Genomic DNA, 24519 nt, shown 5'->3' with positions numbered 1-24519 from the left:
CTAGAAACATTTTCTTTGAATGTATGTATGTCACATTTCATGAAGTAGATAAAAGTTGCTGTTGTAGAATTCTTAAAAACCACACTTAACTATGCCTCTTCCACATAAAATCACAGCTAAGAGGCCTACCAAAATAAATCCTCAACTTCCATTAGAGCATTAAGGGTCAGCATAAGGGCCAAGTCAACACTCACTCTTTAGAATGTATCTGATTAGAGTACTAGACTGAGCCCAAGAACTCCTCTGCATACTGAAGTAAAGTGTAACTGATTGAATCTAAAAGCTTCTATCAGCCAAGAAGATTGAAATCCAACACAATAGTCTGACAGAGCTCCAAAATTTATCTATAATGAGAGATTATGAAGCATTAACAGTGACAACAGAAGAAACACAATTAAAAAGTAAATGGAATTCCAACTGGGCTCTTTCAAAACCTAATGCTGCAGTAAGTTTGTTTAGCCAAAGGAAAAAAGCAAAGGAGTATCCCCTCTGCCAATCAGCTGTGGAACAAAATCTGCAGGCATCATGAAATCATGCCTTCCTAGGACCACAAGTTTCAAGGACAACCATCTCCAGCAAGAGTCCCTGCCTCATATTAAATTGGGAATCACTTACCAGGCCAGTGATGGGGACAGGTTCACTTCCAACAGCCAGGGCTTCAGAGTGTCATCAATAAGGACATCAAAACCATATAGCTCTAAAAACACAGCAGACACTAAGTTCACCTTACTGCATCTTTACACATTCACAGAAGGTCCAACGTTAGTTTCTACCAGGTCATTTCTACCTAAATTGTATATGTTAAATCTAGTAAACTCTCTAGAGATGAACGAATAATAACATTCCTCAAGTGGCAATTTTCACTTCCTCTAAATTAAACGTATCCTGCCCTGGGGGGGAAAGAGAGGAACAAAAATATTAGGAAAGTATTATGTAGAAAAATAAAAAACTCTTCACTGCCCACAAACTGTAGTTCACACAGAACTCTACTGCTTGCTTTCACATAGAACTGACCCAAGCATAGCAGGTTCAATCTACTTCTTCCACTAGATCCTGGAAACAACAAAATTTCATTCTCCTTTCCACTTCTTAATCCCTTTACTCATTGTTCCAGTCAGCTAGAGAAAACCTTGTTTCTTTCAAGCATCAGCTTCTTTTCAATTATTCCTGTATATTTTCTGCAATATCCCCATGGGGTTACAGCAGACTTCTCAGCAACTCCATCTACATAACAACCTCCCATAACTTTTAGGCTTATTGATAGCTTGCCACTTTGCAGCAAACCACAATAGAAATGTTTTTTCCTTAGTTTCTAAAACAATCATAACATACTACATCTTCTAGATGTGTTCTGCTCTGTACTGGTCAGATTGAAGCCAGCTCCCCATTCCAAATCTGATTTTACTATTTCACTCTCTACACATTTTCTCTAGTTTGGAAAGAGTTGCAAGAAGGATGCTACACAAAGATGAGTGTAAATGAGAAGCTGGCATTAATGCAATTCCTTCCTTCAGCATTAAGAAATAGACTTCCGAATCATCAGGGCAACTTAAGCAATTTTTTTTTAAAAACGCCACAAAACAGGGTAACGGCAGAGAAGGATTTTCATGAAAATAACCAGTTCCTTAGTGCCTGAAATAAAAGCAGAAGAACTTCTTTGCCATGTTTCTTTCCTTGAATTCTGGCCCTGGCCTTTTGTCACCTGCCTGACATTGATGCTGGCTCTGGGGAGCTGGACTGCTTGACAGACTCCTCCTATGCAGACAACTGTGCAAAAGCTCATGCAGCTTATAATGGGAAGTCAGTGAGCTAGGGTTGGGGGGAAGCCTGGAAGGGGGAAATGGCAGAAGAGTGAGCATGGCCTGCTCACTCTCCTAGAGTCTGTAGCCAGTCATTGAATGAGAAAGAACAGCAGAGAGTTAAAGAGCTGGTTCACTCCAAAGAAATGATGCAGAATCTACATTTTTTTCTCTTGCCCCCCCAGACAGGAACGGCTGCAGTAGAGGGAAAAGAATAAGGTAAGCGTAAATATTAGCAAAGCATTTTGACCAGGAGAAACTTCTGATGACTTTGATACATTATTTTAAAATACAGTCTCAGGTTTGGTGAAGACCCGTGACTATTAACAGCACAGAAAACTCAGCAGCTCATGCCCAAGGCAGAGAAGCAATGAGTAGGCCTGCAGCAGCTGCTCGTCCGCAGCCTCCCAGCCCCAGCCAGGAAGAAGTGCATTTTGTTTTCACTAGCTCCTGCTTCTTTTGCTGCTGGCCATTCCCTTCCTTGGCCCCTCGGAGGCCCTTTCCTAGTGTTTTGGCTCCTCGGACTTTGTCCTCCTCTCCCACACAATTCTCTTGCAAATTGCTGGCTCTTTAAAGCTCTATCTTTCCCACCCAGTTAGTCATTCTGTCCACTTTTTCAAATACACATGGGAAACCTTTCGACCTCAACTAGCTCTAACCATGCTGCTGGAGCTTCACATTCCTTTCCCTTGTGTCTGCCTTATTTATTAGGACAGTAAGTTCTTCAGGGTATCCCTGTTGACTCAATTCCATTGTTGAACACAGATTCTAAAGCCACTTGCAATGACTTAGGGTCTCCTAGGAAGTCCCCACTGCTGCTCCATAATGCCCCAAGTCTCACATATTCGGAGACATATCTACAAGCCCTAGACAGGTATCTCTGTTGCCTCGGGGCATCAGGAGCTACACAGTATCCATGTTCTGGCAATTAAATCAAGCCTCACAGATTCCACACAGGGCTTAGCACAAAGATCTGCTCAACAGTCAGAAGTTTATCCAGAAATATCTTGCTGGCCCTCTTCCACATTTGGAAAATGTACTTCCTGGATAAAACACAGTAGTCACAGTACCCTTTCCACTCTGAAACTCAACTACCACTTGATAAAATACACAGGCAGGACAAAGATATGAAGTCACACAAGCATAGGATAATCAAAAGTATATCCTCTGAAATTACCAGCTTCAGCAAGGCTGCCACTTCCCTCTGCACAGAGAGTAAAGAAAACAATGACTGAAAGAGCAAAACATGCTTCACACTGTGGCAATGGCAGGTTCAGGACAAGCCATCTAGTGCCACTATTTTTACTAAGGGAAGAACAGAAGACACTGAAACCAAGTTTCCATGGTGCCTTCTCTTGCTACTAGAATCCACAAAAGCATGTTCCACCCCTACGGTTTGTTAAAGACTGGAATTATATCAGGAGGTGCCAAGTGTTTCCAAGACTCTGCAGGAACAGCCTGCTCCTTCCTCCCCCAATCCCCATAGAGAAGTCACTGCTGACTGAGCTTCCCACTCCCAAAAGAAGGCCTAGCTTCAGTGTGCAGTCTAACAACAACAGCTCAACCAGAGATTTTTTTGCCAATGACGTTATCTAAGACTAAGACAAAGGCTAGAGAGATAGTCTCAGGCTTTTTGGTTCTGGTAAACTCCATGTATTCCAAGTTTATCTTACAAACCTCTCCAAGACTGCACCAGCGCTCTCTTTTACAAAATATCCCCAAAGAATTTGTTATTCTCTCTAAGTACAGAAACTAAATCACAAGCAATAGCACAGTAGCATAAAGAAACTTTTCACGATTTTGCATAGCATGAATAAGTTCAGTTCCTAAAGGGTCACTGTAATTCTTGTCTTTCTTTGCAGCTTGTTCCCTGGATTAAAAAAAAGCTTTACTGGAAAGTACATACTCTACAATTCAATGGAGACAACCTGAAATTATGAAGGGACACAAACAGCGGGGGAAAAACATTCATAGCACATAACTCTTCACTGATATTGCAATAAAACCCCATCTCCTCATTTTATGTAGGAGCATATTTACAGACATTTCTAATGCAAGGAAATTTTGCCACTGAAATTCAAGTCTTCCATTTTTCCTTTCTATTCCTCCTGTTCTTATATTAAGGTTTAATTCCCTTTTTAAGAGAACTTTATTTTAGCAGAGAAAGGTTTTATCTCTGTATTTTTGCAGAAAAGGACCCAACAAGAGGGGACAAGTAGCTTCAAGGCTAATGTCAAAGAACAGGAGTCTTGGTGCAAACTCGGCTGCCTTTATAATCCTAATCTTACTGAGTAAATAAATTATCACCCACAAGGCATAAACTTGTTCAACCCAATGTGTGATGCCAGAGTGAGCAAAGAGGTTAATATTCCAGTAATCACTTTAGGACATCACTTAACTTCCCTTCCAACACTGAGGAAGGTAAGAGTAGACATGTAGCTACTTCGTCCTCAACAAACTCAAGTGCCCAAATTAACAAAATATTATATTAGGTAGACCAAAATAAAAGCCATCTGACTCTATAGATGGATACAACAACTGAAGGAATGAGAGAGCATGTTTCCCAACCTCATTAGCCCAAGTTCTTCTGATTTCAAGTTCTTACACTCCAAGAACCTTAGCCCCAGAAAAAGCCATGAGACAAGAATAGCCTGGTGTTCCTCACTTTGATGTCATCCATCTGGTGAAGACCCTAATGCCACCACAAGAACCAGTGGCAGTAGAAGACAGAATGACAAGCCAGGGTTGATTCTGACTTTGGTAACACAATTCCATTGATAAATTGACAGTGCTGGTCATTTCCTAAGTCTCCCAAAAACATCCATAAAAGCTTTTTAGGCCTGCTCCAGCCTTCTGAGAAAGAAAATTAGTGCTACCAAACTGAGAACAACTTCCTAAAGAAACCAAGTTTCTGCAGCAACAGGGATTTTGAATCTTTCAACCAAGCTCTGGGTACTAAATCATCAATACCAGATGGGTACCATTTAGAGCCATGAAGTGACAAGTAAGAAAAACAGTGCAGGGATAGACCCCCCGCCCCGTTCCTATAGAAGCTGTGACTAGAAGACCTATTCCTTGAACTCATTTTACCCTTCACACTCAGCTGACAGTTTAGTCCAATTTGAAGACATAGTTACATTACAAAATCTACCTTGCCCATCAGATCATCAAAACACCTGCCATGAAGGGTACAGGCCTCCTGAATCTGCTTGTAGCCAAAGGAATCTACAACCTCCTTCAGATTCCAATGGCATCTTTACATACTGGCTTCAAAGCAAAGACTGATGCTAAGGCTATAAAAATAGAATGGATAAAGCTTTGTAAAAAAAAAAAAAAAAAAGTAATGGTAGGAAATCCCTGTTCAGCTTTTCTGTGACATGTCATGTAAGAAACTAGAAAAACATAGGAAATTCGTATGGTATATGTATGGCTGACTTAAGTCACTAAGCATAGACTCACCTCACATCAAATAAGTACGTACAGAAATTCCTTAAGAATCTCAAGTTTTTAGTGCCTTGGAAAACTCATAATGGAGCAGGTCAGCACTGTTCAAAACTACAAAAGGCTTCCCCTAAATAGCTCAACTGCCATCACTAAGAAAGCTAAATGTTTACTAAGAACAGCAACATAGTCAGTTGAGAAACTGGTGATTTGGCACAAATGAAGACTTTTTAGAGCATTTAGCTCCAGATCAGCACCACTCAAGTCATACAATAGTTTATTGTTTGCTTTTATCTCAGTATAGATGTGATTAGAAGCAAAAGCCTGGCCAATTCAGCCTTAAGACACAGAAGCAGCTAAATAAGAAACTCATTGCTTTGGTGGCATCAATATGCCCATCACCCTATCCTGGCCTGCCTTCTTGATTGCAGACAAGCTCAACAGTGTCACAGCTGGGTTTGCTAGAATGTAAATGAAACAACAGGACTTCAATTTACTGCTTCTTTAGGCTCACATTTCAGTGAGTGCAGAAAATGGTGCTACCTGGTTGCTGGCAAAAATATGTGCTGCACCCAGCCACCTTCATCTCCTACCCTACTAAACCACCACACAGGGAGATTTTTCACTCTGCCTGAAAGCTGGCCTTACTGCCTTTTCTAGCCTACCCAGAAGTGCTTACTTCAGGAGGGAGAAAAACGCAGTCTGTAATCAGCTTGGGCATATGCAGCCCAATTGTACCTCTTGTTCCCACAATGAGACGTCACATCCCTCAAGTAAGTGCAAAATCTATCAATCTTTCTTTTAAAGAAGGCTCCAGAGGTAACCATTGACTTAGCTGGCGACGAGCTTCAGGACAGTGCAGTGATCTGGAGAGTTGCAGCATGCCCTCCTCTGGAATTACTTACTTGTTAAAACTATTTTTACTAGGAGCTTAATTTTACATAAGGAATTATTAGCTAAATACAAAGAACAAAATAGATGACTGGGATCACTTTGTTAATAACAGTGCATGAACAAGGCAACAAAATCATGTGATGCACTTCAGAGGAACAAAACTGAGCATCCCAAGTCCTTTGAAAACTGCTTATTACTAGAATGCAGTAAATAGCTCATATTACATGGCCAAAATGGAACTCTTTACACAAACTGTCATCGCTACTCTGTTTTGACATCAGAAAAGGACCATCCTGACCTAGCACTCTCTCTTTCTAGGCATGCACTGGTAGCAGCAATCAGCCTGTCTCACCAGTCTCAGAAAATGAAGAAGCCATGAATAAACCCTCTTCCTTTAAATCCAGGAAACAAGTACATTACATATAAAAACACTTACTTGTGAAAGAACTGAAGGACCACTGCAGTACTAAACAATTAGAGAGATAAAGTGGGCAACCTCATCTGGACAAATAAGTACTTGTGATTTGATTTTTTCAGGAAGAAAATGGCAATTGTACAGGAGTTCTATTCCCTATAACAGCATTACAAGCACTAGAGTAGAATACAACATAGTTATATTTTTTAGAAGTTTTCCAAACAAGACCCATCTCTGCATCTGAATTTCAGATAAAGGTTTCTGAAGTCTGAGATACTTTTCACATGATCAGCCCTCCTCAGGACACACACTCAGTTTCATTGTTCACAGCTCAGAATGGAAAAAAAAAACAAAAAACAAACAAAAAAACAAACAAAAACCACAAAAAAAAAAAAAAGGCTCTTGTCTGAGACTCAACATGCTGCCTCGAAATCTTTGTTCGCAGTTTTCTCCTTCATGCTAACAACTATGAACTGAACCATTATGAACACTTTCAGCTAGAAAAACTGAATATTTACAAGGTTAAAAGTCATACAACCAAAAAGTGTTAGAACAAGACACACAGATGACAAATGAACCATACAGCACAATGGAAGTTCAAATCCTTGAGACAACGACCACCACTTAATTGTGGGGGGAAGGTGGCAGAAAGTACTGAGCTCTGGAAATGCCTAAGTTTCCCCAGGGAAGCAGTATGGCTCCTACTTAAGCTCTCTTTCCTGGGAAGCTCTTAATTTATGTTTACACTGAAATAAACGGAACAAAACAGTTTATTTGTGGGGGAGCATCTGAGAGGGTGGTTAGTGCAGCCCTGGGGAGGCAGCAGGAAGTGGGATAACCTCAGAGCCAGGCCCAGCAGAAAGTACATGAGGAGCATTAGTTTCCATATACACAGCTCTAGAGACAACTGAGTAAGGAAAAGAGAGAAGCCAAAAAAAGAGGCAGCTGAAGTGGTTTTGACGTGTCTTTTTTTCAACTAGCCAATAAAGTGCCATTTCACTGAGACTGTTATCTAACTCAGAAATTCCCATGTATGACCAGGTCCTTCAACTTTGGACAAAGGCATCAGAGTCAGTCAGGAGAAACTATGGTGGGAGAGGTAGCTAGTTTGGGAGGTAACTAAACAACCTATCAGTCATGGCTCCTTGATTCCTGACTGTCTTATCACTCTCAAATACCCAAAAAGACATTTATGCTGGAGTGTTAAAAGCTGCAGAATTGTCAATGTCTAAGTGCAACTCAAGGACCGCATAAAGGGATTTGACCTGTCACACCTAGTTTAAATATAAGTTTCAATACCTAAACATAGAATAGTCTAAGCCAAGCTGGGCCTTTGGTTTGAGCACTGAGACTTCATCTTCGTGCTTGCATCCGCACGAGTGAAGGACAGCTAGGAGCAGGAGGAGGCCTCTTTAGGGAAGGTTGGGAAGCAGCCACTGGAAAGTGGGAGAAGGCACACTGTGGTACCAGCCGCCGCTTTCTGGAGCTCGTCCCAGCCTGTGCTGGCGGGGAGCTCCGCAGTCCCGCTGCCAGCGCAGAGCGCTGCGCGCAGCTCGGCCAGGAGCGGCCTCGGCCGCCCCCGCGCGGCGCTCTGGCTCCAGCGCGCATCACCCGCATCCCGGGCACTGCACACGCGGCTTCTCCGCACCCTCACACGCACTAGGAACGTGCAAAACTACACTGCTGGTGGCTTAAGAGAAAATAGCAAATGCTCTAAAAACGTGTTTAATCACCCACAGCCATTCTTTGCAAGGACACTAGTAAATCACGAACTTCCCAGCACTTCCCCAAGTTCCCTTTGAAGTCCTTTTTCATCATCCTATTTTCATTTTCTTGCATGAGACTCTGATCAATGGTGCTGACACAGGGTGAACTGAGATTCGATGCCCCCTGCCCTCACTGAGGCTTATGCTAAAGAAAAAAAACCCAAAACAACCAAAATAGTATCCAGCTTTCTTGCATTAGGGAACGCACATTTCTCTCTAGCATGACAAAGCTGGAGGTTCCAAACAGTACTCAACAGGCAATCAACAAAGATGTCCCCAGCGTCTTACCAAAGCAGCTGCCACGATGTGAAAGAAAACTTTTACAAGCTGATGCAATGGACGGCTCAGCAGAAACTAGAGTCTTGATAATCAGGTCCTCCACGCTGGCCATCAGTGCTGCAAGGAGGGGAGAGGGGCAGGAGGAAAAAGAAAAAAGTAGATTGTGAAGTAACACATAATATCCAGGAAGGCATGAGAATATGCATATGGAGACAGACCTTTGTGACTCAAAGCACATGAGACCCTATGGATGACAAAGCAATGATGCTTGGAAATCCATGCAAGCCTAAACAAATAGACATGCATAAGTATCCTAGTGCAAAAATACTCACAAATGAGAATGTGAAAATGATAAATGTTGATTATATGTCCAGTGCAGGTAAAACATATGGCAAACACACCAGCACAAGTCAGCTGGAGTCTGACCACTGCCCACTCAAGAGTATTAGGACGGATTACGCAGGAGTTAGGCAAGAGTGGGTTAGCGAGACAAGCCCTCAAACTACAGAGAATATGCCATAGCACCGAGATATAAAAATTTTTCTTGTGAACTTTTATGAGGTAACTGTTCTGTGACACTGCACCTTCCTCTAAAGCAGCTGTTCCCATACCAAAGTTCATAAATATTTTCAAAATTTTAAGACCGGTGACAGCTCCCAGGCCTGCTGACCTATAGAGAACCCATAGTATGAAAGCACTCTCCAGCTCCTGCATGAGCTTCTGAACAGAGCTCAGGAGTCTGAGAAGACAGAGGAAGCAAAAGGCAAGAAAAGATGCGCATTAGACATAGACCTGGATTCTACACTGGGCTTGGAATGAGTCATGAAAGAACACGCTGGTTTTGTTTTCAAGGACAAGCAATAGAGAAGTGAGAGAAGGGAGAAATGAACAAATACTGGAATCATAGTCTCAGAAGTTAATAAAGATGAAAGGACAGCCTCCTCAACCCCTCAAAGGGAGGGCAAGCAAATCCACAGACATCTGGCAATCCGTGCTTCAAAGAGTATCTTCTAGAAACCACTTGACTAGACAGTTTACTTTAGGTCTACAATTACTACTTCTCATGCTCAGATGATGACATGCAGGGACCTGAACAATTACAGAAAGAGCATGCAAGCAAATTCAGATGTGAACTTCTGTACCAGAAAACAACTAAGTGGAACCAACACAGCATGGAAACATCCCAGCACACATAAACAACCCAGAGCACAAAAAAACCCTGCCAGCCCAGACAAGGCCAGCACTTTCCAGCCAGCATTCTGCCTCCCTATGGCCAGAACCAGATGCATCAGAGAAAGGTGCACGTCTTGTAATAGATAAAGAAATCTGCTTGCATTGCTCAGTAGTTTGTTTAATTATTAAGAGTGTATATTTTATACTTGAGGTTGGGGTGAGGTGTGGAGATATATTAATAATAATAATTACATATTCACAGCTGGCTGAACACCTATGGTGCAAGGGATTGGACAGCCATGCACACACATGATGGAAAAAAAGTCTACTTCCATCTGAAAGCCAGATTCAAACCCCTTTCTCCAACATTTGAGTGTTCCTTGGCAACATTTGCTGCTATCAGTAATTTTACTGATGCCTCAGTATCACAGGTAAACTATCCTTTAAAGGATATACCTGGATTGTGCTCTGCAGATGCAGTTACTCCCAGCAGACCTGGCAAAGGTGTGGAAGAGGGAGCTATTTTATATGAAACACAGACTAAATGAAAACACCCAGCAAAAACCTGAGCCATGGAAAGATGACACCACATCCAAGAGTCATTCAAACTGGCACAGCTGTCCAGAGGTTGGTCACTCATCAGACTGAACAGGCCATGGGAGCAGTAGAGGGAGGGAAGCTTTTAGAAGGAATGGAATGACCTTAAGAAACGGGAAATGTAGGTAAAATATTAAGAAACACACCCTGAGAAAGTCTCAGAATACTAGTTGCAAAAAGGAAGGGGTTAGGCCTTATCTCTGGGGATAGGGAGTATATGCACAGCTCTCATGAGTAAGGAACAATGCTTCCCTCCACCCTGCTCTGGTGCTAAATGGGACTCACAGGGGCTCTTCCTTGACTTCTTAGAACTCACACTAGTGAGATGATCAAGATTCAACAAAAAAATAACAGAACAGGATTTTTACTGACCTGCAGTGTCTCTCCCCTCTTGTTTTAAGTACCTCAGCATTGCGCTCATGCTCCACTTGTTTCCATAATCCTCTACTTCAGGATCATCACAGCTAAAAATAAATGAAAGAAGGATATTGACACCACTGGCCCACCTCTGTGGATCAGCATTAGACCCACTCAGGTAAACTGACCCAACCTCTAAAGAACAGATTCCATTTTCCAGCCAAGTACCTGACATAATCTCCACTCTTCTTGTTAACACTGTAGTTAGTCAGATGCATGAACTGGTTTTTAATGTTCTTGGATGCCTGGTCATACCTCACTGTAGCAAATCTGTAAAGAGGAATAAAAATTCACAGTATTTCTTGAACAAGTGGCATTCTTGCTAAATACAGCAAGCATGTCACTACAAATTACAGACCACCACACAGACCACTCAACAGAAACACGCAGGGAGAGAAAGCATGTAGTGACACATCATCAAATGCAAAACAGTTTATCCTCAAAGGACACATCAAGCAAAAAATAATGTCATAGAATGTGAATATAATGCAATAGAATAGTTGCAGCTGGAAAGGAACTACAATAGTAATCTAGCCCAACTGTGATAATTTTCTCACACTGCATGTAATCCTGATTCAATACATATTTTACGTCTCAGACTTTGGAGAAAAATCAATTTTAAAAAATTGATGGCAGAATCCGAGCAGCTGGTAGGTAGAATGACCAGTATGATCCACTGATAATCACTGCAGCTCATCATAGCAAGCATGTTCCAGTCAAAAAACCCCAAACAACTACAAAAAACCAACAAGAGAAAAAAAAAACTTCACTCTGACAATCCTGTACCACAAGAGCTTAAGATGCCAATGTCTCAAAAGAGATAAGGGGAGTAAGAAAGGATAAGGGGAGAGTCAAACACATGCTATCCAAAGAAGCCCCAGAAACAGGAAAAGTATGTACCAAGCACAGCAGGGTTAGCTGCAAAAAAAGGGGAGTAGATACGGGGTAAGTCTCAATGCAGGAAAAAGGAGACAGGATTCTGGAAAAATAGAAGAGTGAGAATAATTGGATCATCTGGTTATTCAATGAAATAATGTTCAGAAAAGAATACATCTCCAATTTTGTTAACTAATAGTCATCTCTCTTCATCCTTCCCCAATTAATTCCCATAGCTCAGAAGGAGCTGAACTATACAAAAACAGCTAACAAGTTACAAAAAAAAAAAGCAATCAAAAAAAAACAAACAAAAAAAAACCAAACAAACAAAAAACCCCACAATCCTTCCTTTAGAAAGGACTGCCAAAAAACCAAAGACCTTATTTCTCAGTGAAAACGATGCCATTACTGCCCTCACTTCGTAGCCATTTTGAGAAATACCTGGTGCCAGAAACTACACCAGCAAATCCATGAAAATTATTAAACTTATCCTTAAACATACATGTGGAAGCAAGGGGAAAACAACCCTCCCGTGATATAACTAATTTTAAGTGGCAAGGTTAAAAGAGTGAAAAATATTTTTGCACTATATTTTTCTCAGCTTTAACTACGTACAAAGTCAGAGCAGCTGGCAACAAAAGCATTTGGAAGTTTGGATCCCCTTTCCACATATTTCCACAGCTTAAAGTATTTGAATTTCTTTTCAGTTTAACTGTAAGTTTCCTGGATTTAGCACTTCTGTTTTGAAAACAGTGACAAAAGCCCTGTCATATATTTGGTTCTTATTTATTATTTCATCATCTCCATCTTACTGGCAGCATACTAGAAGTATTTGTTGAAATATATTTTCAGCCAGATCCTGAAAGATACTGAGCACAATCAGAGAACCATTTGAAGTCTCCCTTAGTACTTCCAAGCAGAGGGAAATTAGATTCACCATACTTTTCAGCTATGCTTTTAACTTTTCTCCTCAAATAAAAGAATAGGAACCCCTGACAGACACAGACAATACTCTAAACAACAATATTTCTGTACCTTCAAATGCTTGCATTTGCTCCCTTCTACAGAGACCATCCTAAATTATTAGGGTGGTCTGAGCTCTACGCTCAGAATTTTACATTTCCATGGGGACTGCCTAATCAGAAGATATTTCACTGTGTTCCAGTGCTCCCAGTACCTAAGCTTTCTCTTTTGCTAGGGTGCTATCATCTTGAAGGACATCATGGGCAACTTCAGCAATGCACCAAAAACCTCCAAAACATTCAATTATTCATATTGACTACCTAAAAAGCCCAAGCTTTAAACAACATAATCCAGGGCTTAACACATTCATGCAGAGCTCGTTTGACCAGCTTCATGCTAACTGCAAGTCTGCAAATGGAAAATCCAAGCTATTTCTAGAGCTTCTATCAATAGCTTCTGGATGCCAGAGTACTAACAGACCAGAAGTACAGTGCAAGCAAATAGCCCACACTCCTTACACTTTTGTGTTTTGCACTTGCTTGAGATGGAAGAGTGTTACTACCTCTGAAATACGAGCCACAACTACCTTCAGTACTCTACAGTTCTACAGCTTTTCACAGTATACTTTACTGTATCTTTCTGCCCCTGCAGTAACTATGCTGCTCATTCACCACCCTTGTTCTCTCCAGGAAGGAGAAGAGACTTGCAGGCTACAGAATGTCTTTCTTCAGCAGAAATTTACCACTATTTTAGAGAAACCAAGGTCATAGGAAAAGGCCTTACAGTAATAGTGAAAAATAGAAAAACAGTGCTTGTAAAATTTTTCTAGGTGTTAACCTGAAATTAGAATAAACTCCTGAGGAATCTTACAACCTTTTAGAAGATTACTTCATTTTAAGGGCAACGTTCTTTTCCAATTTCATTCTGAGCCACTACTAAGAATAGAATATATGTTACTTAAAGATAAGAGCCAAGATCCTAAAAGCAATTCAAAACCTATATGCTAAGCAGGGACAGAAAATAAAGAGCAAGCCTCATGTTTTCCTAGTAACAGAACTTACCACAAGCATATGCTGCAATATTCTGCATGAACTATTTTTCTAAACACTGAAGGCTTCATGCCCAGGTGTCTCATATTGCTAAAATCCAGCCAAAGAGTGATGAAGGCACAAGTACGTGAGTCCAGATCACCATCTGCCAGGACAGGACTGTTTCTGAGCCAAAGCATTACTCGTGGATGCTGCTATGTGGGAGCCTGCACTCAGACAGGAATCCAAGAGAACTCCTAAACCAGAGGCTGGACTGTCCACATGTGGAGGCCCACCTTCAGCCAAAAAAGACTATTTTATCAAGGGAAACTCCTCTAAACACTATCTTCTGCTTACAAATACCATCTCTTCTTACTCTGCTTCAAGCAACTGTCATTTTCCCCCACTGTGGTCTGTTCCTGTCCAAGTTCTGGACTACTCCATAGGCCTTGCAACACAGAGACTCACACTTAACAGGCATTGCTGATAAATGTGTGTGTGGGCTGAGTGGTTCAACAATTAGATTCACATTGCTTTTAATTCTTACATAGAATTTTGCTGTAGGACTTGTCAAGTGGAAAAAAACCTAGGAAAAGGTAAAATTTTCCACTACTAGTCAGACGGGAAGGTTTTCTGCTACTTCAGTGCATTCTTCTGTCCCCACTTCATCTAAACCAGCAGTTCTTATTGTTAACAATATGAAATATTGTGCAGGTAGCCAAGAAAGGAATGAGTGTCTGCTCTGTATCCACCATCAGAAGAATATCAACTCTGTTTTGGCCTGAATACAGATTTGCTTTCTCTGTAACACAAGTTCTAACCACCAGTTTTCAAAGTTGAATGACTGAACCTTCTTTCACCTGCCAATGTACTTGGAGAGGGTACCAGAGAAGATGCAAGAGGAATGATCCTCTCTGACAGCATTAACCTGGGTCATCTCTGAGATATGTATTACACAGAGGTAACACAGTTCACAGCAGCAAGAATACAGGAAGCACTTCCAATGTCCTGATGTTATGTATTGCTTGTATTCACTGTTGAAAATGAACTCCAAGTGATACTAAAGACACTCACTTTCACGAACTTGTTTACCTGGCCTTATTGCAGTCCCATCCTCCCAAAGATCCTCTCCTTCTAATGAATCTTGTCATTTTAATGTCTGAGGAAAGGGCTAAGTTAAGAAAATTCAGGATATATTGTAACATGATGGTGTACAAGAGATTAGATTCCAAAAGCCTCTAAGCAGAAATATTATAGGAGAGTTTCTACTCCAAAACTACAGCTGGAAAGAGGAAAGGTTAAACTGAGGTTGACTGTGCATTGTTCAGTTTCCACACAAACTGCTGCCTGTAATACAGCCTCCCAGGCAGAAGTAGCTGCAATCATATTGGGAACAGCCCTGGCAGCCTCCCTCCCTTTCACTGCAGCTTCTCTTTCTCCAGCAGGACAGCAGAGATGCCCTCAACTTCTGAATGCAAAGCTTAGAAAGAGAAGTGATACTCACACATTCCACTGTTCTGATACATCTGCTCATGTCTCAGCTGGTCACAGCCAAGTCACACAGACACAGTGCAGCTTGGACGAAGGCAACAACCCAGTCTCTATACCAGCAACGACACACTGCTACGCAGCTCACCTTCCCCAACAGCACATTTCCCTTCCCTCTGCTGTACTTCATCTTGGATCAGAGAGGAAGAAAGAACAACCAAAAGCAAGCAGAAGGGTGGCAGTAGCAGCAGCAGGTAGCCTGGGCAGCACAAAAAGAAAATTAAGGGAGAAATCCTCACTAATTCCTTCAGACTCCAGAACTACTCTCAAACCTCCAGACTAATAGTATAACATCTAGAGACATCCCAGCTCTCTACCTCCCTGTCACGCCTCAGGTTCACCTTTGGTATTCAGACACTGACACATTTCAGTCTTCCTCCCCTTCATTGTGAGAGTTCATTAAAAGCATAATAACCACACTTAAGCTCTACCTGCAATAGGTCACCTTCTCTACAAGTGCCATGCAAGCTTTTTCCCTGCTCACCTAGCAATCTACAAAACATGTCAGAGCTCACACTGGAAAGTCCTCAAATCCACCATACCAAACTTTGGCCCCTAACCTACACCCCTACACTGCCTTACCCTAAACAACTGCCCTTCTACTGTCACAATTTTAGGCAGGACACTACCCAAGGGATTGTATAACGCTCTTTGCCTTATCTCCAGCATTACTTCAGGAAATGAATTAACCACAAGGTAAAGTTTGCAAGTTATTTCAGAAACATGTAAACTGGATCATTAAATATTTACAGAAGATGTTACATGGTTTTGCATGAAACTTGACAGCTCTGGAATGCTTATTTGAGGCATCTAGTCAGAGCCTGGGAAAAGAAGAGGAAAAGGGAAAAGACTCGAGTGGGAAGAAGGAAAGAGTAGTTGATCCCCCTTCTCTCAAATGAGTTGTACAAAAAAGCACACATTATGATAGACTTTTCCATGACTGCACACAGAGTTCCTGCATAAATGTCCTGGAAATAATCAGTGTAGTGCTTTTACAAGCATGCTCCTCACGTTTTATGCTTGGAGTTGCTTTCCCAGTCCCTCACTCCTCCCCATGCAATAGACTTTAGCTTCCCTGTTAGTCTATTAGCCACCACTTTGTTTAGGGAACATAGCTCCTTACAGTACAGGACAGAAAACAGAAATCTAAAGACCATCACATTCCCCCTACCTCCAACATTAATATGTTTCACCTGATATGTCAGTCAGCAATCAAGTATGAGCAGGAGGTAAAGCTTATAAGGGAATTACTAAACATAAAAAGGAGTTTTGGTGACACCTCTATGACGGCAGTTTCTCTAATCAAAGCTGAATAAAAATTACTCCAACAGTTCTATGTTAAAGAACAAGATCCAGGAGCAGTGTTACAGATGTCTGCAGGAACAGGGGGGAAAATAAAGACTTTTTTAACCTTTTCACAACAAATTTGCATGTTTTCAATTTATGCATTGACATTAACACGACTTTGAACCTTCAGAGCACAAGAAAACACCATGAGGATAACAAAGCACTGGCACAGGCCTCACAGGAGGTTGTGGAGTCTCCTTCCTTGGAGATATTCAAAAGCCATCTGGACATGGTCCTGGGCAACTAGACCTAGATGGCCCCACTTGACAGGGGGTTGGACCAGATCCCTTCCAACCTCAGCTACTCTGTGAGAAAGAGAACATGAGAGGTTCACCAAATCACATTCTCTAGTTTCTCATTGTTCAGACTGTCAGCAGCATTAACAACTGAGCTGACCAAATTTAACAACTGCTTAGTAGCCGGTCTGTTAAGCACAACAGTAGGGTCATGTAGTTATACACCTTTGTGAATCAGTAGTTATTCACCTCAGTGATCTGAATCTGATTATCTTAATTAAAAAGTAAGGAAGCAACATAAAGCTGTCTGGCTTGATAGTCTATCCACTGGCCTGAAGCCCAGCAGGTCCACCTAGTGAACAGCACTGCTCCACATCTCCTGCACAGGGCAATGTCTACTGAAGCAGCTGTAGTCTGACCCCAGGTGTCCATGCAGAAACAAATGAGCTGCACTCCCCAAGCAGCACAGCCTGCTGGGCAGGGGTTACTGCAAGAGGGATGGGGCTGCTGCAGCTGGCTCAGCCAGCTCTGGCCTAAGCACAGCCTGTGAGCTAATGTGAATTCCTTGGCTCAAAGCAAATACCTGAATTCTTTGGAAACCACAGGAATCCAGCACAGAAATGGTGAATATCCCAGAGGAGCCACTGTCAACTAGAAGCCAGGCTACTGAAGGAAGGGTGTCACAAGGCTGAGTGGTGTGAGCTCAGGTGGCAGCACGGCAGCTGGTGGCAGGTGCTGCAAAGCCCAGCGTTCTAACCCCGGGGCAAACCCTTGTGTCCCACTGGAAAATCCCCCCAAGCTGCTGCTCCTTGGGCCTTTTGCAAGAATGTTTGGGTTTCAGATCAGTTTTGATTCTTTTTCTCTAATCTATTTTTCAAATTCAGTGTAAAACTGAATGACAAGATCCTGATGGTCTATGACCCTTCCAGCTACTCAAGCTCAGAAATAGGGCTGTCTAAACATGGTTTAGGAGAAAAAGCAGTCCATCAGAAGTCTCCTCTAAACAAGGAGCCATTTCACTATGAATCCCCATACTATGTGTCAAGGCTCATCATGTCTGCAGGCACCAAACAAGAAAGGTCCACCAGGCTCCTTTCTGTCACACAGAAGGAGAGGAAGTTAGGAGAGAAAGTAGTAAAACAGGGAAGGCTCACAAACAGCACAAGCTATTCCTGGCCCTGTTCTCTTCAGCTGTACTTCAGGCACAAGTCACCCTTGTTATTCCCTACTTACATGACTGCCCCTCTAAAAACCAGCAGAATGCCAATTCAGCAGTTGGCTCTAAGTGAAGCCCTTGGACTCCCACATAACTGGGCTTGATGAGTCACCTTCAAAAGCATGTCAAAGTTTATAATTAAGGCTGTAGTTTATTAACAATGTACCTCTTATTCAAACTAAGATAAAAGGTATATCAATAAATATATTACACTGTTTGTTTTGGAAGTCTCAGATAAATAAAACTACCAAGATTTTTAATGTATGATCAGGTGACAGAGTTATACCCTCAGGCAAACCTGGACCAAGCTTGCCATAACTATCTCATTTTCCAAACCTATACCTTCAATGCAAAGGTCCCAGCTACAATTCTCCAGGCTGTGATCACAGACAACCAATCTAGATTATAATTGTATTTTCCAGTACAAACTTGCTAAATAACTGCCAATTTAACAGATGCATGGCAGCACACTGTGTCTTTTTTTTTTTTTTAATATGTACTAGAAAAGTGTTCAACACACTTTTCAATCCAATAGGAGGATCTTAAGTCACCCAGTGCTGGTTTATGTCTTATGCACAGCTTCGATCTTGTTTCAAGCCTCAAGTAAGAGAGGAAAATCCCCAAACAGATCACTGAATATCTCCAAATTAATCTATTAGCAGCGCTCCTTCTAAGGGTCCACCAGGCACAAAATATGCAAGAAGTTTTGACAGAGTTCGAGGAAAGCAAGATTAGAAAAGCTGTATTGTAACAAAACATAAAAACACAGCACATTGACTGATACCACTCTTAATAACTCTCCAGAAGTCTGATAGTTGACTCTGTTTACTTGAGGCTCTGTCCCCTTATACAGCTTATTCCACATGAGTGGGGTGGAAGTAGCTAGAAAAGGAACCTACTCAACATCAGTGCTTCCTACGTTCTACTCGGTATTCTTTTAGAGGATAAACAGAAAAAAAATCTAAACAAAACCCCCAAATAAAACAAAACAAAATGCCACACAAACCACAAAAACAATCAAAAAACCCCTAACACAAACATTTTGAAGTCATTATCTTCCTGGAAAACTGCATTAAAAAATTTAATAAATAAAAAGAGAGAACTTTGTCATGGGCAAACCAAATAGTTATTCAGTATTTCCAGCACAACAACTGAAGGCTTTGTTGCACACATCTGGGTACATACCATTCCTTCGGATGAAAATTGCAAAGTGAAATAGAAGGTACAAAAATGGACCTTCTGTGTTGGACCACAATCTCTTACTTCTCCTCAGCTCTGAAGCCTCAAATTCCACTCTAGATCATGTCATGACAAGCCTAGCTGTGCCAGAAGAAACAAGGCCTAAGGAAACATCTAGTCAAACATCACAAATGGTTGTTGTATCAAGTCTGTTCCTTGGAAATACCATTACATCTTATGGGTTTCTCAGAGCACTCCTTTTCTGGTAGAGGCCACCAAGTTTACCAAAACAGTCAGGTTCCTCTTGGAATATACAAAGCATAACACTAGAGAGGAACATGACCTTTCAGACACGCATTCTTACACAGACAGACAAAGAAAACTGAAACAAAAAAATTAAAACACCAAGCCAGGTCATCCTTACTACACTTCAGAAACTATCTTCCTTCAGAAAACAAATTCAAAACATAGAAGTCACCATAGTACACCACAGGCATTAGCTGAGGTTCCAAAACCAGATTGCTTTGCTCTGCTGGTATTTTTCACCTTGGATTGCTTCTATATCACCTTTGATTCCAGGCCTTTACATTACCTCCCAGTTCTCTGCTAGAAATTTTTTCTATCCTTAAGCAGCATGGGTTGCTTTTTTTTTTTTTCCCTTAAGCAAAGTACTAAAAGCAGCTTCTACTCCCCAAGGTTAAAACCTTTCCCTCCCCCTGCAGAGCTAAACTTTTGTCCCAGCTTTAAACCAAAGCATTACACTATGTCAGGCAATATAATGGTCTCTCCCAGCACATAACTCATACGAAAATTAATGGCAAAACAGCTAAATAGGAAGGCATAATTCAGTAACTCCAGGTTCTTTACCTCTCACCATCTGAATCTGCAGATGCAGGGTATGGGGAAAACACAAATCGCTACAACTGAAGACCACTAGTGCCATCTGGAGGCCACCCAGAACAGCCCACCTGAAGTTTATCAGCCTCTGCTCACCTTGAGTGAGCCTTGCCCTCCAAAGATGGCTTGCCAGCACTTGCAGCATGAACATACCAGCTGTACAGACACAGTAGATGGGGAAAGCTTAAGGATAATTAAAGATACTGTCTGCAATAAACGTACAGCTATCATGTGAGAGCATTCAACTGCAAGTCTTCAGCCATAGCTGACACTTCAGCTGAAACTGCTCAGTGGGCTGCTGAAGTTTAGTAACAGAACCAGAACTACTCTCCATAGCCCAGAGACATCTCTCTTGGAAAAGAGGTAACAGCTCGTTATTTTCATTTCCTCTACACCTCTTTCGTAGTTGTACTGGTAGAGTAGAGCATACCATGAAGCAGCATTAAGATACCTAGTGCCACATTTAGTGTCCATATACTATCTAAATCTCACAGAAAGCTGAAGCATGGTATGCAATTTGAAAGAAAGGAAAACTTTAATTAGTAATACTATGGTGTCCTGTGGATATATGTTCCACGTGTTATGTGTCAAGACCACGTGCACCAGATTTGATTATAACTTAAGCAAATAGAATCTAAGCACACATAAAACTGCTCAGGATTTCAGAACACTGACAAGTGATTTGCAAGTATTGCTGCCAGATGGGCATTGAAAACTGAGAGTACAGAACTGTTGACACCGGTGTTTCTGAATGGATACCCAGATATGGACTTCCACACTCTTACCCTCAAGTAAAATATATTACTCTACTGGCAAAAATGCATACTTATCCTCAAAGTAGAACACTTGTGTTTATACAGATGTATTTTTCCAGAAGTAAACTCCTTTGTTACAAGATCAGCAGAACCACCTTTAAGATATTAATGATGGTGCAAATCCTATTTTTGAAGGCCTGCTATGTACTACCCATTCTGAGAACATGCTGGAATTCTATGCTATCTTGTGTCCCTCTTTACTTTCCAAAAACATGCAATTATTAGCAGCTAATAGTTAAGCTGCCAGTTCCCAAGAGAAAAGTCTTGCAGGAGTGGCATGTTTAAGGCTCCCTTTCTAAAGTGAAAATAGTTGTTAAGCTTTCCACTTAGTGAAAGTGAGCTTCTCCTTTCTGCCTCCTTTTAGGAAAAAAAATGTGTTCATATTATCTTTGCAGGCAGAGGCACATCATAACACACCTGAAGGGTGTTCATCGACTTAATGGATATTTCTTGTGGGGTCATTATTTATGTATTCTTTGGGATTCATCATCTTCTTGAAACAAAGAATTTGGATTCAGTATCTACCCAAGTCAGAGCCATATCAGGCATGAATCCTAAAGATATTCTGAATACATCATATCTGCTTGAAAGAAAGATACAATATTTCTTAAAACTGTTCCTGAAGACAGTTGTCTGGCGGTGCTCTTTTCTCAAACATCAATACAGTTAAAATTCTGATCTGTTGGGAATTCAGAAGGGTGATTGCTTCAAATCCATTAGTTACTACAGACAAATATTTTGCTAAACTTCTGGGACAAAGAAAAACAGGTATTTTTGGTAGACAAGTATTGATTCTATTCATGTCTCATGACTTACATGCAAATGAAAATTGTTATCTTGCAGGGTAAAAACAGTGAACTAGCTTAAAACCACTTAGTAGATACTACAGAAAACACAAATGCTGACCTAAAATTTAGAAGGGTCATTGAAATGAATGAGTCACTGAGCTCATTCATTAACAGGTCTGCAACTACTTTTTTTTAGGACAAATTTGAGAAAGTTTGGACTCCCTTCCCCTCAGAGAACGGAGAAGAGGCACAAAGGTATCAACAATCCCAAGTTTCAAGAAGAACTCAGCCTTGAGAATGAACATGCCAGTGACCTTGAGAATGAACATGCCAGTGACAATCTGTTTTGCCATTTAACACTTGAGAGTTAAAAATGTCTTTTATTAATTATATATTAAAAAAATAAAATCCCTCACTCAAGAGCCTATAATCTACATTAAGAAATCTGATGGGACACAGCATGATGAAGTATCATCTACTTAAATTCTGCAGAATTCCTTAATTGGCACTTTCCTCATTTTACTATTGTTTCCAAAGTAGAGGCAAGCCAAAAAGTGTCTGGATCAGCAAGTGCAGGCACACCAAAAAACAAAGACTTCTCCCATACCTGGCCAATCCTTCCTCGTAGAGATAGACAACAAGGGGATCATAGGACGTAACCAGAACATAGAGACGCACATCAAACTTGAAATCTGAAACAGAGTTGTCAAGAGTCAGTGACTGCAAATACCTGTCAGACATCATAACTAGTTGAGGAATTTCAACAGACTCTGAGAGCAATAAACAATTATCTGCTGCTGACACAGGTGCCTGAACCTATCCCAGTTGTAAAGCTTCCAGGTTTTAATGAATTCTCTAGTTGCATTTGTCTGATGCTAGACCATGCAGAGATCCTCAGATGTAAAGCTGGAGGGAGGCAAGCAATTCCTAAGCACACTCACCATCTATGAGCAAGGGATTGCTGATGTAACGAGACACCAAGATGTTGTCTTCCACTACAATTTGGTTTGGCTGCAAAAGAACAGAGAATTTAAGAGTGAAAAAACAGTAGACGTAAGGAATAAGAAGAAATTAAACCAAATCCACCATTTTTCCTGCCTTTCCTTCCTAAAGGAGGTTGGTACAGCCACCCTGTACCAATAACTATGTCTGGGGAAGGAAGCAATAAAACTAAAATGAAAAAACATAACTATCACAGCACATGCCACAGTTGAGACAGCCACCCTACACAGAGTATCACCATACACTATCAGAAGGCTTATAACCCATACAGAGCAACACCTCACCACACCAGAAGGCTTCAGGCATCTGCCCTTCTTGTTCTTCAGCCCAACCTTTTATACCCTCATGTTCATGCATTGCCCCTGTGTGCCCTCTGCTCCCTTTGTGGTTGGTCAGTGCCCCTGGGCACTCCATGGCTCATTGCTGTCAGTGCTGCTCACAGCTGTGCCCATGGGCATGAGGCTGGGCCCAGCCCCACTCCCAATCACCACAAACTGGGTACCTGCACATAACTGTGAGTCACAACACATTTATGGTAATTAGATCCTAAAGAGAATGATTACATTGCCAAAAAACCTGCTCATTGAATTTTCCAGTAAAATACTCAGAGTAGCATACAGATTTAACAGCCACATGGCAATGACATAAAATAGGCAGAGAAAAAAATCCCACATCTAAGGAGTAATTGTTACTCTGTTTGCTTCTCAAGGGTTTAACCAAACACATGGAGAAGGGGTTTACAAGATCCAGGACGGAGTATGTAACTACAGATGGTGAGGAAGCCACAAGTGAAGAAAACTACTTAACTTGTGATCTTCATAACATCCTGGGCTGGTATCCAACCTTTTTGCTTACCTTATACTGAATCTCAGCTCACAGCAGGAGCTCATGTACCCAAAAGAATCTACACTTGTAGGTAAGAACAGAAAGCTCAAACTATGACAAATATATGTCACAAAGTTATGGGATCTGTTGAAAAAGCTTTTACTTTTTGCTGTATGCAAGGCTCCCTTGTAACCAGCTTCTTGTACAACACTTTCTTGCCTTCAGTTTGCAAAAGAGGCAAGAGAATCACAGAATTCTGCCTTTATTCAATTTTGTATCTATTCAGCCACAACACCAGCATGATGAGCAGAAAACCTAAGCATATAAAATGCTTATATGACATGTGAGAGAACAAGCTAAACTTCCCTCAGAATATCACACAAAAGTGGCACTGTTCTATACAGATCAGGGAAATGCAAAGGTTATTTATTTGTTTGGAGGGGTTATTGTTGTTTTCAAAAGCTTTTGTAATGAGATTCTAAAAGACACTCTTTTAATGGCATCACACTGAAGGAAACTGGCCTGTGGGCCAAACTAGCTGCAGTGTTTTTCAAACAGAAATACACAAAGGGATACTAGTCCCAGAAGGGTATTTTCCCCAGGTCATGGCCAACTGCCATGTGAGCCTGAGCTCATTCCTCCCTTTCAAGCAAAGAAAAAAACTGAGTGCAGCTCTGGAAATACTTACCTCATACACTTGGCGAATTGCTCCCTTATTTTATGGGAAATGATTCAAGTAGAAAACAGATGAGGCAGCATGACCCCTTCAGTGCAGGGAAGGCTAAAGGGGTTTGAATGAGTGAAAACAAAATGACTCAACAGTCATTTTGCTGCTGAGTATATTTATTGGAATCCCCTCATGTGTTTGGCTCCAGTTCAGATGTATTTGTCACCTATGACAATCTAACTCCCTGCAAAGCCCACAAAGAGCAAAAGGCACTACAACCTGCACATTGATTTCAAAGAACTATCCCCATTACACCTCAGGAAGGACACACTGGCCTTTAGAGAATATAGC

General features: G+C 41.3%; 1 protein-coding gene across 1 annotated transcript in view; it reads right to left on the bottom strand.

The window, feature by feature from the left end:
• Positions 1-24519, bottom strand: part of TTLL5 (tubulin tyrosine ligase like 5) — a 124662-nt gene that overhangs the window by 90662 nt on the left and 9481 nt on the right. Inside the window, exons 8-13 of the mRNA XM_041472124.1 lie at positions 22616-22685; positions 22282-22366; positions 10950-11051; positions 10737-10828; positions 8604-8711; positions 616-697 (exon numbers count right to left, since the gene is read on the bottom strand). Coding sequence (XP_041328058.1) covers positions 616-697; positions 8604-8711; positions 10737-10828; positions 10950-11051; positions 22282-22366; positions 22616-22685 — 539 coding nt within the window. The remainder of the gene's footprint in view (positions 1-615; positions 698-8603; positions 8712-10736; positions 10829-10949; positions 11052-22281; positions 22367-22615; positions 22686-24519) is intronic.

Source organism: Pyrgilauda ruficollis, unplaced genomic scaffold (genome assembly GCF_017590135.1).
Source record: "Pyrgilauda ruficollis isolate IOZ18807 unplaced genomic scaffold, ASM1759013v1 scaffold28, whole genome shotgun sequence".
Taxonomy (NCBI): domain Eukaryota; kingdom Metazoa; phylum Chordata; class Aves; order Passeriformes; family Passeridae; genus Pyrgilauda; species Pyrgilauda ruficollis.
Note: the sequence above shows the minus strand (reverse complement) of the source record. Positions and strands in the feature narration are given on the sequence as shown.